The sequence below is a fragment of the Odocoileus virginianus genome, chromosome 6, assembly GCF_023699985.2.
Source record: "Odocoileus virginianus isolate 20LAN1187 ecotype Illinois chromosome 6, Ovbor_1.2, whole genome shotgun sequence".
Lineage (NCBI taxonomy): Eukaryota > Metazoa > Chordata > Mammalia > Artiodactyla > Cervidae > Odocoileus > Odocoileus virginianus.
Genome location: NC_069679.1, coordinates 74,278,835 through 74,294,734, shown reverse-complemented (window position 1 = coordinate 74,294,734; position 15,900 = coordinate 74,278,835). Strand labels below are relative to the sequence as shown.

The following is a 15,900-nucleotide window of genomic DNA, read 5'->3' as shown; positions in this document are numbered from 1 at the left end:
CGCCTTCTCTGAGCCTTAGTTTCTGTACCTGTGTCTGTCATTAAGAACAGGGGTCCCTAACCTCTGGGCCACGGACCGGTACCTCCTGTCAGATCAGCGGCCGGCGGCATTAGATTAGAAATAAAGTGCACGATAAAGGTAATGCGCTTGAAACATCCCGAGACCACCCCCCTCCTTCCCGATCCGTGGAAAAGATATCTTCCATGAAACTGGTCCCCGGTGTCAAAGAGTTTGGGGACTGCTGCTTAAGAGGATTAAGACTTAACTGAGGAGCTCGAAAGAGCATTTCAGAAGTCTTAGTTTGCTCCTGTTCCCCGCCCCGTATTGCTGCACCGTGACGCCCAGGTGCCCTGTCCTGGCCTCGGGACTTACTCCTTCCTCTGCCCCGTAGATCCTCCAGCCGGGTGAGCACATAGCCAAGCAGCGGTATATCGATGGCAAGAACCTGCCCACGCGGGGCACTGGCGAGTGGCTTTCTTTCGACGTCACAGACACTGTGCGTGAATGGCTCTTGCGGAGAGGTAGGTCATCTCAGGATGAGGATTTTGGAAGGAACCTCTGGTCCCTTCTTTCTTCATGACACAGGGAAAGGGACGGCACTAGGGGAGACAAGAGATCTGGGTTCAAAGCCCAGGTTGGCCATTAACTTGCAGTGTGTCCATCACTCCTTCATTCAAATGAAGTAAATGCTGAGCAAGGCCACTGGGGATTCAGCAGTGAACCAGACAAGCAGGGTCCCAGATCTCATGGGGCTTTTTTTCCAGTGGGAGAGACACGTAGTAAACAAATAAACACTGAGGAAGAAGACTTTCCAACAGTGATGAGTACCAAGTAAAACAGAGAGAGGGCGAAGTGATAGTGCCTGGGTGGGACCCATCATCAGATACACAGTGAGAGCCTCTATGAAAAAGGAGCTGGTGCACGGAGATCGGAGGGATGGGAAAGAGCCAGCCTGTGAAGGTCAGGATAAAGGATGTGCTAAAGCAAAAACAATGAAACCCAGGCTCAGTTGTTCTGGCAGCAGCAGACTGCCTGGTGTGACTGGAGCTGGGGCGTTCAGAGAGGACCAGGAGCCAAGACGTAGGACCCGCAAGGCCGTGGTCAGGCGTTAGAACTTATTCCAAGTGTGATGAGATGTTACAAGTGGGGCTGGGAACGTGGGGTGAGGTGATTTGGTTTAAGATCCTCTGGTTGTCGTGAGGTCAAGGGAAGAAGTTAGTGGCCACTGCAGCAGCCCACGTGAGAGCACTGTGGGCATTGGCTGGGCCAGTGTGCTCTGGATTGTGGGTTTGTTCTGTATTTTGGAGGCGGAGCCAATAGGATTGATGGGGCTGATTAGGTGTGGGGCGAGAGGACACAAGAGGAGTCTAGATGACTCTGAAGATTTGGGACTGAACACCCAGATGGTAACTCTTACTGAAATAAGGAGGCCTGGGAGACGAGCAGGTTTGGAGGTAGGTTCTATTCTGTTGGTTAATTTTGAAAGGCCTGGTAGCCATACAAGTAGGGCTGTCTAGTATGCATATCAGACTTCATATGGTCCAAATCTCTCCTCCACTCATTCTGCTTCCTCACCTTCCCTGCAAGCCTCACAGAGCCATTTTAAAGATCCATCGTATTTAAAGAACCTCCAGATTTTTGGCTCATTATGTGAGTGCTGTGTGTGGTCACTCAGTTGTGTTGACTCTGCCACCCCATGGACTGCAGCCTTCCAGGCTCCTCAGTCCAGGGAATTTGTCTGGGCAAGAATACTGGAATGGGTTGTCATTTTCTACTCCAGGGGATCTTCTCGAATCAGTAATTGAACCCTCTTGTGCCTCCTGCATTGGCAGGTGGATTCTTTACCACTGCGCTCCCTGGGAAGCCCGTTATGGGAGAGTAAGCTTCTATTAGGTCAAATGAGGAAATGGAGGCCCAGAGAAGTTAAGTGGCTTGACCAGGGTCATTGAGCCTGGATTAGAGCTTGAATTTCCTGACTGACAGTCTTGGGGACTCAGGGCATCACACTCCACTATTTCTCCTCTTCTTTACTTGGTGGTACTTCCTGGTCTGGTGCTCAGTGGGCTGAGGGTACCTAAGGCAGTCCTGTGTGTTCCTTGTATCCCTCTTGCAAAGAATTTTCTACCTTCATCAGCTGCCGTGGATCCACAGTCCACCCACATATGGATACCCAGAGTCTCTGGGACAGGTGGGTCCTTCCTTGTCCTCCTCAATGGTTTAGGAAATTAAGGGTTAACACTTGAAGGCAGCAATCACAAACATGTTGGCCTATATATTGTTTTCTATTTAACTAGTGGTTAACAGTTTTAATTAATGTCCGGAGATTTCACATAAAACCTAGACATTCGACTTTTCTTGACAAATGGGTAACGATCCATCAGAGATGAGTAGGACCACCTGTTGAAGGTGGGGCATGTGGTCTTCATGTCACCCCAGGCCCCACCATTCCCCACTGTTCTCCACGAGTGAGACTGGCAGTCCCAGTTCAGCATGACGCACTGGCTCACTTTGCTCACATAACTTGCTTGGCTCTCTCGGCATCTGAGTGTGCAGGCTCCCATCTGAGGGGCATAACCTGGTGGCTGAGCTGACAGATAGTGGACTGGAGGTCCTGCCTCAGCTCCAAGGGTTCTGGGAACTCCATGGAGTCTCCCCAACTGCACACGAAAGGAGGAAACCTCAGAGAACCCAGGCGCATCAGCTAAGAGCAGCACCGTGGGAAATCTGACTCAGCCAGCACTCTGCCTAGAACTCAACATGGCTGCAGAGAAGAGAGGCCAGGGAAATTCATCTCTTAGCTTCCCTGTCTGATTCTGATCAGCTCCACCTGGATTTCTTTGAAGCCCTGGGCACTTAGAGTTCTTATGTTCACACCTGCAGAACTCAATGAGAAGTTTGCATTGAGAATGATTTCCATCCTCCTTGAGACATCAAAAAAGATAATTTTGTAATAAAACTTATGGGTGTCCCACCCACCATCCACACCACTGCCAATTCTAAGGTTACTCCTTCCCTGGAACCTTCTGTTCCCGCTCTAGCAGATGCTGCCCACCCGTGTTTGGGGGAGTCAGACACAGACCTTTACTCCGAAGAGTTCCTGAGTCTCTTGAGGGTTCTTGGCCCCAAACAAAAACAAAGTGGTAAATGGACTGAAAATGGAGGAGTCAGCAGTGTGGACTGTGAGGAAACTGAGTCACATGTCCAGTCTTGTATTAGTTCAGCAAACATCGAAGAGCCTGCTCTGCACCAGTTCCCTTCTGGGCTAAGAGCCAGCTGGAGCTCTCTCTGGGGTTGGGGGCCCAGTCCTCACACCCCTGTGCAATCAGTCCAATGTGTTGGCTTCTGTGTGCAGAGCCAGGCCTCCCCGAGCAGGCCGGGTGAGGAGCACGCCCAGTGCCTCGGCTCAGGATAAGGGGCGCACTGGGAAAATACAACTGTTTTGTATCTCAGTGACTGGGTGGGCGTCTTCCTTGGTGGTCCCTGCTGGGCCCTCTTTGTTCCTCTTTGTCTCGAACAGTCAGGAGTGTGGCTCTGATGTCAGGCTGCCTGTGTTTGAATCTTGGTTCTACCACTTACTGGACATCTCCATCAAGCCATTTAGTTTTCCCTGAGCCTCAGTGTCCTCATGTGGATAATGGGAGGGAAGGAATAACAGTCCGTGCTCTGTAGGATTAGTATGGAGATTTCATACATGAGTTAAGGCATGCAGACTCTTAGAGCGTGCACGAGCAATGCTCAACAAACGTTGGTGATTGTCCCCGTTGTTCTCTGAGCCTCCTGCCTAGACGGAGCTTGTTAGCTCCAGGCATCATCTCACATTCACCACCTGCACCCTAACCCTAACTCTCCCCAACATGTCTGCATCTCAGCCTTCTAACTCACAGATGCATGGGACTTTCAGTCTCTCCTGGACTGAAAATTCTTCTGGGTAATAGAAGTGTACTATGTTTTATGTAGCCCATTTCAGCTACTCCAGCGCCTTCTTCTACCTGCCTTAAACCAGAAAAAGTACACTCCTTATGCCTCCTTCTCTGTTCACTTCTAGTTCTCCATATGGGGCTCAGCATCCTTATTATATTGGCTCCTCCCCTCCCTACCAGAGCTCACGTGGAACAGAAAGCTCAGCAGGCATCCGTGTGCCCCAGATGCTGCCGTGACTGGGGCGGGACAGATGAAGCTGGGATCTAGAGTTTATGCAAGAAGGGACTGAGCTGGTTTTTTTTTTTAAAATTATTTATGACTGTGCTGGGTCTTTGTTGCTGAGTGCGGGCTTTCTATAATTGTGGACAGCAGGGGCTACTTTCTAGTTGCGGTGCACAGGCTTCTCATTGTAGTGGCTTCTCTCGTTGCAGAGCATGGGCTCTAGGGGGCACGGGCTTCAGCAGTTCAGGCAAGTGGGCTCAGCAGTCGTGGCTCCTGGGCTCTAGAGCACAGGCTCAGCAATTCTGGCCCACAGCATGTGGGATCTTCCCGGATCAGGGATGGAACCTGTGTCTCCTGCATTGGCAGGCAGATTCTTTCCCACTGAGCCTCTGGGGAAGCCCCTTGAGCTGGCTTTTAACCAGTAGAACTGGGACATCCAGGTCTGCCCAATGCTGCCTGCAGTCTCTGGGGTTGGGCCATTCTGCCCATGAGAAGGATGTTGAGCTGGCCCGGACTCTTTGGGGTTTTCCCTGATGACATCAGATTTCTGGAAGACTCCAGGTTGGCCCCAGGGCTGGATGCTCATACAGAACTAGGGTGATCTCAGACAGCAGTGCATCTCTGAACTCAGGCTGACCCTGAACTCAGAGGTCATCGCCCACGTCCTGCCATACCTGATCACTGCCCTGGATCAAAAGAGCTTCCCTGGTTCTTACCCACCAGAATTGGCATGATCCTAGACTCTACCTGGTTCCTCTGTACAAAACTACTGGATTCAGTTCAAATTTTTCATTTATTTTTCTCCCTTTCTTCCTTCCACTTTATATTCAACCCCTTTTACTAATTTCCTTGCTTTTCCAGTTTTAGTTACCAAAATACCTAATCCCACAGCCAATAGGAGAAAGGGCCAGAGCTGGCCTTTTAGCCCCAGAATATGAGTCACCAAACCCTGGCAGTCCAGGCTTCCTCACACTTGTCAACTCTTGTTCCTCTTCCTCTCTGCTCCATCCTTTCTCAGCAGGTTGGTAGAACGTCTCCTCTCCCAGCTGACACATCGGGGGTGTGACTGTTTTCCTGCTCTTTGCTGCACCCTCATTCTTTCGCCCCTACTAGGCTGGTGACAGCTTTTCCCTAATACCATCCTTGGAAAAATAGATGCCTATTAAAATTCTCCTGCATGAGGCCCACTAGTGTATGCCCCCATTTGGTGACACTTAACACAACAGAAATGTTGGAACAAGGCAACACGAGCATGAAGGTCCACAATAGCTTTGGGAGCACTTTCTGTCTCCTGTGACCCTCAGTCTGACTCTGGTCCCATGACTGTGTGTGGCGGGAGAAACCTTGGATCGTCCGTGTGTGGCTGTGGGTATATAGCTACGTGGGTATACAGGCTGCGTGCTTCATCATGCAGACTGCTTTTCTCACCAACTCTGTGTCTTATTTTGCAGAATCTAACTTAGGTCTGGAAATCAGTATCCACTGTCCATGTCACACCTTTCAGCCCAATGGGGATATCCTGGAAAACATTCAAGAGCTGATGGAAATCAAATTCAAAGGTAACAAAAGTGATGTTTATGGTAGGATGGGTGGGGGGAGTTAATAAAGCTAGATAAAACAGGAGACCCCTGGCCAGATCCTGAGAAGAGGAAGCAAGCTCCCTCACAGAGATGGCTGACTGTTTTGTATTGGGTTGGCCAGAAAGTTCATTTGGGTTTTTTCCATATTCTGTTTTGTCCTCAAATCAAGAACTCCCTAGTCTATAGAGAGTGCATGAGGATCTGGAAGACAGTGTTGTGCTGATAAGAGCTCTGAAATCATACAGGCAAGCTGGTCCACTTCTCTGAGCTTAGTCAGCAAACTGGGGGTGAGGGTACCTCTTTTACAGGGTTGTCATGAAATTATATGAGATTACATATGTGAAATAAAGTGCTTGGATACTCAGCAAATGAGAGTTGTCTTCACTTCTGCAGAGCGAAGTAAGCCAGAAAGATAGAGCGAAGTAAGCCAGAAAGATAAAGACCATTACAGTATACTAACACATATATATGGACTTTAGAAAGATGGTAATGATAACCCTATATGCAAAACAGAAAAAGAGACTCAGATATATAGAACAGACTTGTGGACTCTGGGAGAAGGCAAGGGTGGGATGTTTCAAGAGAACAGCATTGAAACATGTATATTATCTAGGGTGAAACAGATCACCAGCCCAGATTGGGTGCATGAGACAGGTGCTCGGGCCTGGTGCACTGGGAAGACCCAGAAGGATCGGGTGGAGAGGGAGGTGGGAGGGGGGACTGGGATGGGGAATACATGTAAATCCATGGCTGATTCATTTCAATGTATGACAAAAACTACTGTAATGATGTAAAGTAATTAGCCTATAAAAAAAAATCGACAAAAAAAATAAATAAAAGCAATGGACTTTGGTGGCCCTGAGCACGAGCGCTCTGACTGCTGGGCTTTCCAGATGTTGCACAGCCCACCCAGGGCGTCATCTGGGTTTGAGCTGCTTCAGGCCTCAGGGTGCTTGGCTTGGAGAGGCCAAGCTAGCTGAGAGACACTTCTGGTTTTCCAGTATGTTTTCAAGCTGCTAAGCCTAGACAGTCTCTGAATGTCAGAGAAGTTCTGTTTTCTTTGCAAAGCTCTGTTGTGGGTTCACGGAGGCACTCCTGAGGCCAAGTGGTTTGTCTAGGTCAAACTAACCAATTTAAAGCCTAAGGTCAGAGATGTGTCTGGAAAAAGGTACCTGTTTCAGGGCCTCTCTTGACTCCCAGCCCTGGGAAGTCCCTCATGAACTTTATTTCTGAGCCTAATTTTTTTTTTGGCTATACTGAGAGTCCCTTGGACTGCAAGGAGATCCAACTAGTCCATCCTAGAGGAGATCAATCCTGGGTGTTCATTGGAAGGACTGATATTGAAGCTGAAACTCCAATACTTTGGCCACCTGATGCAAAGAGCTGACTCATTGGAAAAGACCCTGATGCTGGGAAAGATTGAGGGCAGGAGGAGAAGGGTATGACAGAGGATGAAATGGTTGGATGGTATCACTGACTCAATGGACATGGGTTTGGGTAGACTCTAGCAGTTGGTGATGGACAGGAAGGCCTGGTGTGCTGTGGTTCATGGGGTCGCAAAGAGTCAGACATGACTGAGTGACTGAACTGAACTGAGTCTTTGTTGTTGCACTCAGGCTTTCTCTACTTGTGGCCTGCGGGGTCTTCTCTAGTTGTGATGCAACGGCTTCTCACCGAGGTGCAGGCTTTTCTTGTTGCAGACATGGGTAGGCTCTAGAGTGTGTGGGCTTGGTAGTTGCCATGTGCAACAGAGCCTATTTTTTTCTAAGCAAATCATTGGACATCCTATCCTAATCACAGAACCTCAGAGCTCAAAAGACCTTTGAAGTCCTTACCTACATCCTGAATAGGGATGAAATCCTCCCATTTCAGGCAATAGTTATCTTGTTCAGAAAGATTTTCAGAAAAGGAAACTTGCGCTCCAGCTTGCCATTGATCTCCCAGTCCTACTGCCCGTGCGTGAGGTCCATGTCCCTCCTGCAGTTCAGTTCAGCTCAGTTCAGTTGCTCAGTCGTGTCCGACTCTTTGCGACCCCATGGACTGCAGCACGCCAGGCCTCCCTGTTCATCCTGTCACCACGCAAATCCTGCTACTCCCGTTCCTGTCCCTGGTGGAGATGGACAACTGCCGGCAGCTGGCCATCAAAATAGATCTTCTTGTAGTTGAGACTTGAATTCAGTTTTCAGGCTTTGCAGATGAACTAGCAGGTTTCCTTTTGGAGTTTATCTGCTGTTTTCATACACTTCATGATCCTATCTGAGTTTTATAGAGAAAACACTTTGAAACTGTAAGTGCAGTGTGAATGTTATGTGTGTGTGTGTGTTAGCCCCTCAGTCGTGTCCAGATCTTTGTGACCCCGTGGACTGCACCCCGCCAGGCTCCCCGTCCATGGGATTTCTTGGGCACGAGTACTGGAGAGGGTTGCCATTCCCTCTCTAGAGATCTTTCCAACCCAGGGATCAAATGCAGGTCTCCCACACTGCAGGCAGATTCTTTACCGTCTGGGCCCCCAGGGAAGGCCTGATGCGAACGTTAGCAATTGTTGACTCTTGTTCCTCTGGCTCCCATTCAAACTGTCTTAAATTGTGACATCTGGAAAGCATAGGGGAACGTAATGGCATCTTGACCAGTTCAGATTATGAGAGGAGACTCACACCTCAAGCTCTAAGTCTCAGGATCTAAACCGACAACTCAAAGGAATGTGCTAGAGCCTCGTAGTGACAAGGATGCTTCAGGAATCTCTGTAGATTCTCTAGGAAGCATCCCAGGAAGGGCTGTGCCCTCTGGAGGATTACCTACAGAAGTCACAAGGGCATCTGACCACAGGCATCTTGCAGGTCCCTTGATACCAGTTCTTCCATTGGGTCTTCCTGTTCCTGCAGCTGGACATTAGCATGAAGCTGTGTCTTACCCATGCCTTCCTCGCAGACCCCAGCATCCCACCTCCTGAACAGGGTGGGGATGGGATGAGAAAGTAGAGTCCACCCTGCCCTCCTCAGACAGGAGACCATCACCTTCCTTCCTTCTGCAGGTGTGGATAGTGATGATGATCCGGGCCGCGGAGATCTGGGGCGACTTAAGAAGAAGAAGGAACATATCCCTCATCTAATTCTCATGATGATTCCCCCAAACCGACTAGACAGCCCAGGCCACAGTCAGAGGAAGAAGCGGGCCCTGGACACCAATTACTGCTTCCGGTAAGCCTGGGCCCACTCAGGACCTATGAATTCCTGAGACAACACTGATGGCTCACCTACTGCCCCAGACCTAGGCCTTGTGCAACTGAGGGCCCTCGATGCTTTTCACAAACACCTCGGGGAATGGAGATTTAGAACCTCTTACAAATCTGTTTTTCTGGGAGCCCCACTGTTTTTCCGCAGCCCAGTCCTGTAAAGACCTGGACAAACTAAAGGCGGAGGAAAGTGTTGCTAAGATGGCTTGGATTAGAGGCTTGGTCTCTCCATGGTTTTCATGCTTTAAAATACTCTTAAGGTCTGCTTGTGTGGCGCGGAGATTAATGCAGAGATTTCCATTAAAGGCTCAGTTCCCTAGGGAGGGTCCAAGGATGCTACTGGATGAGTGAAAATAAGACAAGTTTCCATTTGCAATGGGGAAGGTGAGCTAGAGAATTTATGAATTTGGAAACAGTTGGACAGCCATTGTAAAGAGGTTTAAAAAAGAGCATCCATTTTCTCTTATTTCAGAATAGTTTCTCACTTATAAGGAAGGAGGATAAAAAAGCACAGACAGTGATTACTTAAAGGTAGACAATGACCACATCCATGAGAAGGTCTGAAGGATAAAATGCTTTAACAATTTGGGACATGGGATTTCCCTGGTGGTCCAGTGGTTAAGACTTCACCTTCATTGTAGGGGGTGTGGGTTCAATCCCTAGTCAGGGAGCTAAATCCCACGTGCCTCTCGGCCATAAAACCAAAACATAAATAACAAGTATTGTAACAAATTCAATAAAGGCTTTAGAAGTGGTCCACATTAAAAAAAATAATCTTAGAAAAGAATTTGGGACAAGGAGCTCATCTGTGGATGCAGGGAAGGCTTCAGAAGGGTGTGGAACTGGAGCTGGGTCTTCAGGGATGAGTGAGGCTCGGGTATGTAGGGTTACGGGAGGAGGAAGCACTTCTGGTAAAGGAAGGTGTGTGAATGGGTCATTTTGGCTGGAGAGGAGGACGCCTGAATGGAGCTGGGGAGAATGAATTGGGAGATTTTTAGATCTAAAACCAGGTCTTTTGAGAACAACAGAATGAACTGGGGATGTTGAGTTGGAGGAACGGAGCATATAGGAAAGGCAGCGTGGATGCCTCCAACTGTCTGAAGGCTGGCATGTCCATTTGTTCTGTGTGGCTCTCCCATCAGATAGGAATGGGTGATCTTGGCTTCCAGGGCCAGTGGCTTAAGCCACGGGGGATTTCCTGTTCATAAGAAGTATGTAGGAGCAGCCCCAGGGTTGGTCTGGCTGCTTGCTTAATGTTATTGAGGACACAGGCTTTCTCTCTGCCATGCTCAGTACATTGGCTTGTTACCACCTTGGTTATGGTCACCTAAGCATAAGCAAGACTGCTAGAGTTCTCGGCATCTTGTCCACGCTGAAGACAAGAGGAGGAGGGAAGTAGCAGAAACAGCAGCTTTCCTTTTCCATCTGTGACTTAAAAAAAAAAATTTATTTATTTGGCTACACCAGCTCTTAGTTGCAGCACACGGGATCTTTGATCTTGCTTGAACCATGTGAGATCTTTAGTTGTGGCATGTGGGATTTAGTTCCCTTACCAGGGATGGAACCCATGTCCCCTGCATTGGGAGCGTGGAGTCTTAGCCACTGAATCATGAAGGGGGTCCCTCATCTTTGACTTTTATAAGGAATCAAATATCTTTGCCAGAACTTGCCCTTGCCCACTACATACTTCTGCTTCTGTCTGATTGGTCTATGCAGGGTTGTATGACAATCTCTACCTGCAAGGGAGTCCAGGAAAACAAGTATCTGGTGTTCCAGACTGTAACCGGAGGTGGCAAGAGAGAAGAGGAGTAGGAACGGCTCTTGAGTGTAAAAACAAGAATGTCTACCATGGTTCACCAGGGAACCCACAAGAAGCCAGATTTTGGCCAATAGCTGCCTTTGGAAGTAGCAAGTTTCTAGGTCTCAGCACAGGCTAGATGCCCACTTGGCAAATGGAGTCCTGCAGGCAACAGAACTGAAGTGGCCTGATAGGCGCATTGGGTGTAGCCTAGGAATCATGAGTCTAATGGAAGGATATGTCTCATTTTGATTCAATAGACTTATTTACAATTAGACTGAGCAGTCCTTTACGATAGTGTATAGGTGCCTGAGCTTAGAGTTCAGTTCTGGTTGGGTGCACATTAGGGAGGCAACAGTAAAACCAGCTCAACAAAGTCGAGTTGGCTAATAACACTCAGGGCTTGGTTTTAGGTGGAACACTTCAAGTCTTTATTTTGATTCATGGTGTAAAAGGGACAGGGCCACTTTTGCCTTTTTTCTCTCCATCATATAATATTTATGTATCTATGCCTTCTATGTCCTTGGGATTCTGGTCTTCAACAGAGGAAAATGCCTTTATAGTTAATACAGCTCAGTGCACTTGAACCTGGGATTCCACTGATTGGAGCCACCTCTTATGATGACCAGGAAGGACTCCAGGCGCCCAGATGAGGGCTGTTTGTGAAGTTTTTGTGTTAGTGATTTCCGTGTCAGTTGGTTATTTTTTTAAAATAATTTATTTTTCTGTTGTTGTTGCAGCAATTTGGAGGAGAACTGCTGTGTGCGCCCTCTCTATATTGACTTCCGACAGGATCTGGGCTGGAAATGGGTCCATGAACCTAAGGGCTACTATGCCAACTTTTGCTCAGGCCCATGCCCATACCTCCGCAGCTCAGACACAACCCACAGCACGGTATGGTACAGGGTCATGCCACGTGGGGTGCTGGGGCTGAGCTGACCAGGCCACTTGTTTAAAAAGGATGCATGATGGGCTTCAGGTTGAATGAGTGGATGGATGATGATCTGGGGTGTAAAATCCCTTATGGTGAAGGTTCTGATTTCGGCCCAACTTCAGTGGGCGACATTATACCCTTTATAACTTTCTTGCATAGTTTCAAGCAGACTTTTAGGCTGTTTATTTGCTCTTGTACTATGGGAATTACTTAGCTGTCACATGCCACCCCATATGTCAGAGAATTTGGGGGCCAAAAGACTTCTACGATCAGATGCTGCTGCTGCTGCTGCTGCTTCAGTTGTGTCTGACTCTTTTCGACCCCATAGACAGCAGCCCACCAGGCTTCTCTGTCCCTGAGATTCTCCAGGCAAGAACACTGGAGTGGGTTGCCATTTCCTTCTCCAATGCATGCACACATGCTAAGTCGCTTCAGTTGTGTCTGACTCTGTGCGACCCTATGGACAGCAGCCCACCAGGCTCCTCTGTCCATGGGATTCTCCAGGCAAGAGTACTGGAGTGGGTTGCCATTTCCATCTGTGATCAGATAAAGAACTCTAATAATTCTTTTCTCTTGAATGTAGAAGTTATTTTAAAAGATAATGTAAAACACACAGAAGAAACCAACATGAAACAAAGGGAAGAAACGAGAGAGAGAGAGGGAAGTCCACAACTGAAGCTAGCTCTTCCTTCTCTCCAGGGGGATCTTGAGAGAGGGCAGTAACTTGTCAAGCATATTTCCTCATAACTCCTCACCAAAGTGACCAGTTACAGCTAGGAGGAACCAACACAGGCATGTTTCTTCCCAGCCAAGAGAATTTCATGATCAGTTCCAAGTCCCCTGGTTATTGGGGTCATGCTTAAACCAGTAATGCTCAGATCAATACTGTGTGTTGCCTTCCCTGTGGATGAGCGGCAATCTGCCACTCACCCAAACTGGGTTCTGCCAGGTCCTCTGAAATACCATCAGTGGCCCATTTTGGTAGCTCATGGTAAAGAATTTGCTGGCAATGCAGGAGACCCAGATTTGATCCCTTGGTCAGGAAGATCCCCCTGCAGAAGGGAATGGCAACCCACTCCAGTACTGTTGCCTGGAGAACTCCATGGACAGAGGAGCCTGGTGGGCTACTGTCCTTGGGGTTGCAAAGAGTTGGACATGACGGAGTGACTAAGCACACAGACTCTGGAGCAGCCCCAAGACCTTGTAGGGTCCCTGGGCCCTGGCTTAAAGCTCCGTTTTCCCAGCCTCTCTGATGCCTCCCTCCCCAGGTGCTGGGCTTGTACAACACCCTGAACCCTGAAGCCTCAGCCTCCCCTTGCTGCGTACCCCAGGACTTGGAGCCCCTGACCATCCTGTACTATGTCGGGAGGACCCCCAAAGTGGAGCAGCTGTCTAACATGGTGGTGAAGTCCTGCAAGTGCAGCTGAGGCCCGACTGCCACAGGGAGAGAGGAGGGATTACCACTGCCTGCCTGCCTGCCCCTCGGGAAACACAGCAGCGACGGACCTCACCGCGAGGCCTGGGGCCCGCGACCTCCGGCTCCAGGCAGATGACGGCTGAGACGGGGGTTCCCCTTCTGGAACATTTCTTTTTCTTGCTGGCTCTGAGAATCACTGTAGTAAAGCAAGTGTGGGTTTGGTTAGGGGAAGGTCGATTTCTTCAGGAGACATGGATTTTCCGTGTCAGAGGTAGTGGGGACGGAGGAAGAGGGGTGGTTGAGTCGACGCATCGCAGGGTTCACGGGATTCGGGACACCCTACGGGGCAAGGTGGGGCGGAGAACAGCCTGGACAGGGCCAGACTGGAAGACCCTTGGCGCTGAGGTCAGATTGCTCATCCATCGCTGCCCCACGTCTGCTCGAGGGGCATCCGGATCACGTCATACCAGGCAAGCATCTTTCTTTAGGCAGGTTCCCAAAAGTCCCAGAATTGTATCTCGTACTTACCTGGGATTAAGGACAAGTCTATTAGTTTTGCAAATTTTCCCCTGGACGTCAATCAGTATCGAGGGTCATTCCGGGAGAAGATCCAGGTAACACAGGTCCCAGGGGTCATCAACTATATTGGGCCCAATGGATGTGCAGAACTCCGAGGTAGAGGGTGGGAACTGACCCTCTCTGGTCTGCTCCTTGGGTTCCTCCTCTCGCCTTCTTCCTTGATTGTTATTTCTCCTTGGACATTTGGCTAGACACCTTCCAGGTCAGGGCGCACATGACTGGAGTTTGGGTCTCTGCAGCCTTGGGGCATCATGAGTTTCCCCTCCTGACCCCCACCCCCCCACCCCGAGACCCTGTGCTCATCTGGTGTTCCTGGAAGCAGGTGCTACAACGTGAGAGGCATGCAGGGAAGTCGCACACGTGCCACACAATGACTTGGCCCCAGACGCATAGACTGAGGTATAAAGACAAATACAAATATTACTCTCAAAATCTTTGTATAAATTTTTGGGGAATCTTGGATCGTTTCATCTTCTGGAAGATTGTTTCTAAACAATAAAAGCCTTATTCTAAGGTGTAAGTCTTGACTCACGAGGTATCCTTAATTTATCCTTAATTCCGTATCCACATCTAATGATCAGAGGGAACTGGAATCTGAGGGCCGAGACTCTGAAACACTAAGACATCGCTGACTGAATTCCCTGGATGGTGTGCACTGTGTTGCCCTCTGCCCACCGCCTGCACTGCTCAGGGAATTCATGAGGCCGGAGGCGGTGGCTGAGATTCAGGCAGAAATCATCTCCATTTGACCTCCATTTAACTGCAGGCAAAAATCACTTGGTGTGATTTTTGCATATGGAAATGTGTTGGCTTGTACATTCACTATAAATTCAGGTGAGAATTAGAGAAACTGTCTGTGGCAAATGGTCTATGAATATGAGGCTAATTCTGTTCTCAGGTGGACCCTAGATGAGCTCACCAGGGACTCCTTTTTGGAGGATGGGCCTCTTGTCAGGGATTTTTGGAATGGAAGAAGGCAAGAAAAGAACAACCTCATAGTTCTCATGTGAGGTCACGGATGCCAGAGCAATGCACAATTCTACTGTGGTTTCATGTCCACCTGAAACAACCAGCTACAATAAGTGAGGAACCATCTAGCATGTTCCTCTATTGAAATTACCACTGGTTAAAAAAAAGCCTATCTGAAGCTAGAATTTGAGGGTGTAGGATGTGTACAATATGTTCATGCCTGTGTGTATGTGTCTGTCTCTGTGTGTGTTCACCTTGCTCCTTCTTGAGTTGTCCCAAATTAAACTCCTGAATTTGGTCACTGAGACTCTTTTCCTGCTTTGTCTATGCCCAGCCAATTCTGAGGGCTCCTCTCTCACACTCCATCCCATGTGACACCCATTTACTTCCACACTATTTCAGGAAGTATGTCCTGGCTGTAATATCCGAGCTGGTGGGATTGTCCTCTGTCTTACCCAAGGGAGCCCATGGGTCTGGAGAGGAGATGCAGCATGCCTAGCTCATCAGCCATGGCCACAGCCAGCCCAGATTTTCAGTCTGTTCATTGATGGCAGTCCTCAAATTTCAGTGGGTGTAAGAATCACCCAAGTGCTTATTTAAAGCATGTAATTTCAGGCTGCAGCTTTAGAGATGTCGTTACGGCTAGGTTAGGTCCAGCCTGCCCAGAAACTGTATTTTGAGAAGCAGTGCTTGTAGCTGATATTGTTGGTCCTTAAGGCTTAACTGAGAAGAGGGAAATAATCTTACAGGCCCTAGAATACCCGCCCCCCGAATCCATGGCTATTTATTGGCCAAACCATGGCATGTGGGATCTTAGTTCCCCAACCAGGGATCAAACTCAAGCCCCTGCAATGGAAGCATGGAGTCTTAACCTCTTAATCACTGGACCACCAGGGAAGTTCCAAACCCTCCTTTTTATCCAACCTCATTAGGCTTCACTAGAACACTGGTGTCTGTGTTTCACCCTAATGAACCAAGGCCGTGAGCAGTGTTTCCTGAAGGATCCCAAAGAAAAACAGCCCCGCTGTGATTCCAAATCTTCTTTCTGTGTTAGGGCTCTATTCTTACCTTAGCTGATACAAACATGGCCTGGGGTCTGAAGCCCAGTCTCCCCGTTCCACATGTCACTTATAGGCACTGCAGAAACCTAAACCATTTTTCTGTCCATCTTTTAAAATATGTGCCTCTTTGGGGGAAGGGTAAAGAGAGGCTCTGCTCTTTAAGGGTAAAGAAGGAGGATCATGTGAT

At 48.7% G+C, this 15,900-nt stretch overlaps 1 protein-coding gene across 4 annotated transcripts in view; it reads left to right on the top strand.

The window, feature by feature from the left end:
* Positions 1-14,203, top strand: part of TGFB3 (transforming growth factor beta 3) — a 32,711-nt gene extending 18,508 nt beyond the window's left edge. For all 4 annotated transcript variants that reach the window (XM_070469667.1, XM_070469664.1, XM_070469668.1 and 1 more), the window contains exons 4-8: positions 392-521; positions 5,595-5,702; positions 8,755-8,920; positions 11,494-11,647; positions 12,956-14,203. In XM_070469667.1, coding sequence (XP_070325768.1) covers positions 392-521; positions 5,595-5,702; positions 8,755-8,920; positions 11,494-11,647; positions 12,956-13,114 — 717 coding nt within the window. In that variant the 3' untranslated portion in view covers positions 13,115-14,203. The remainder of the gene's footprint in view (positions 1-391; positions 522-5,594; positions 5,703-8,754; positions 8,921-11,493; positions 11,648-12,955) is intronic.
* Positions 14,204-15,900: the final 1,697 nt, after the last annotated feature.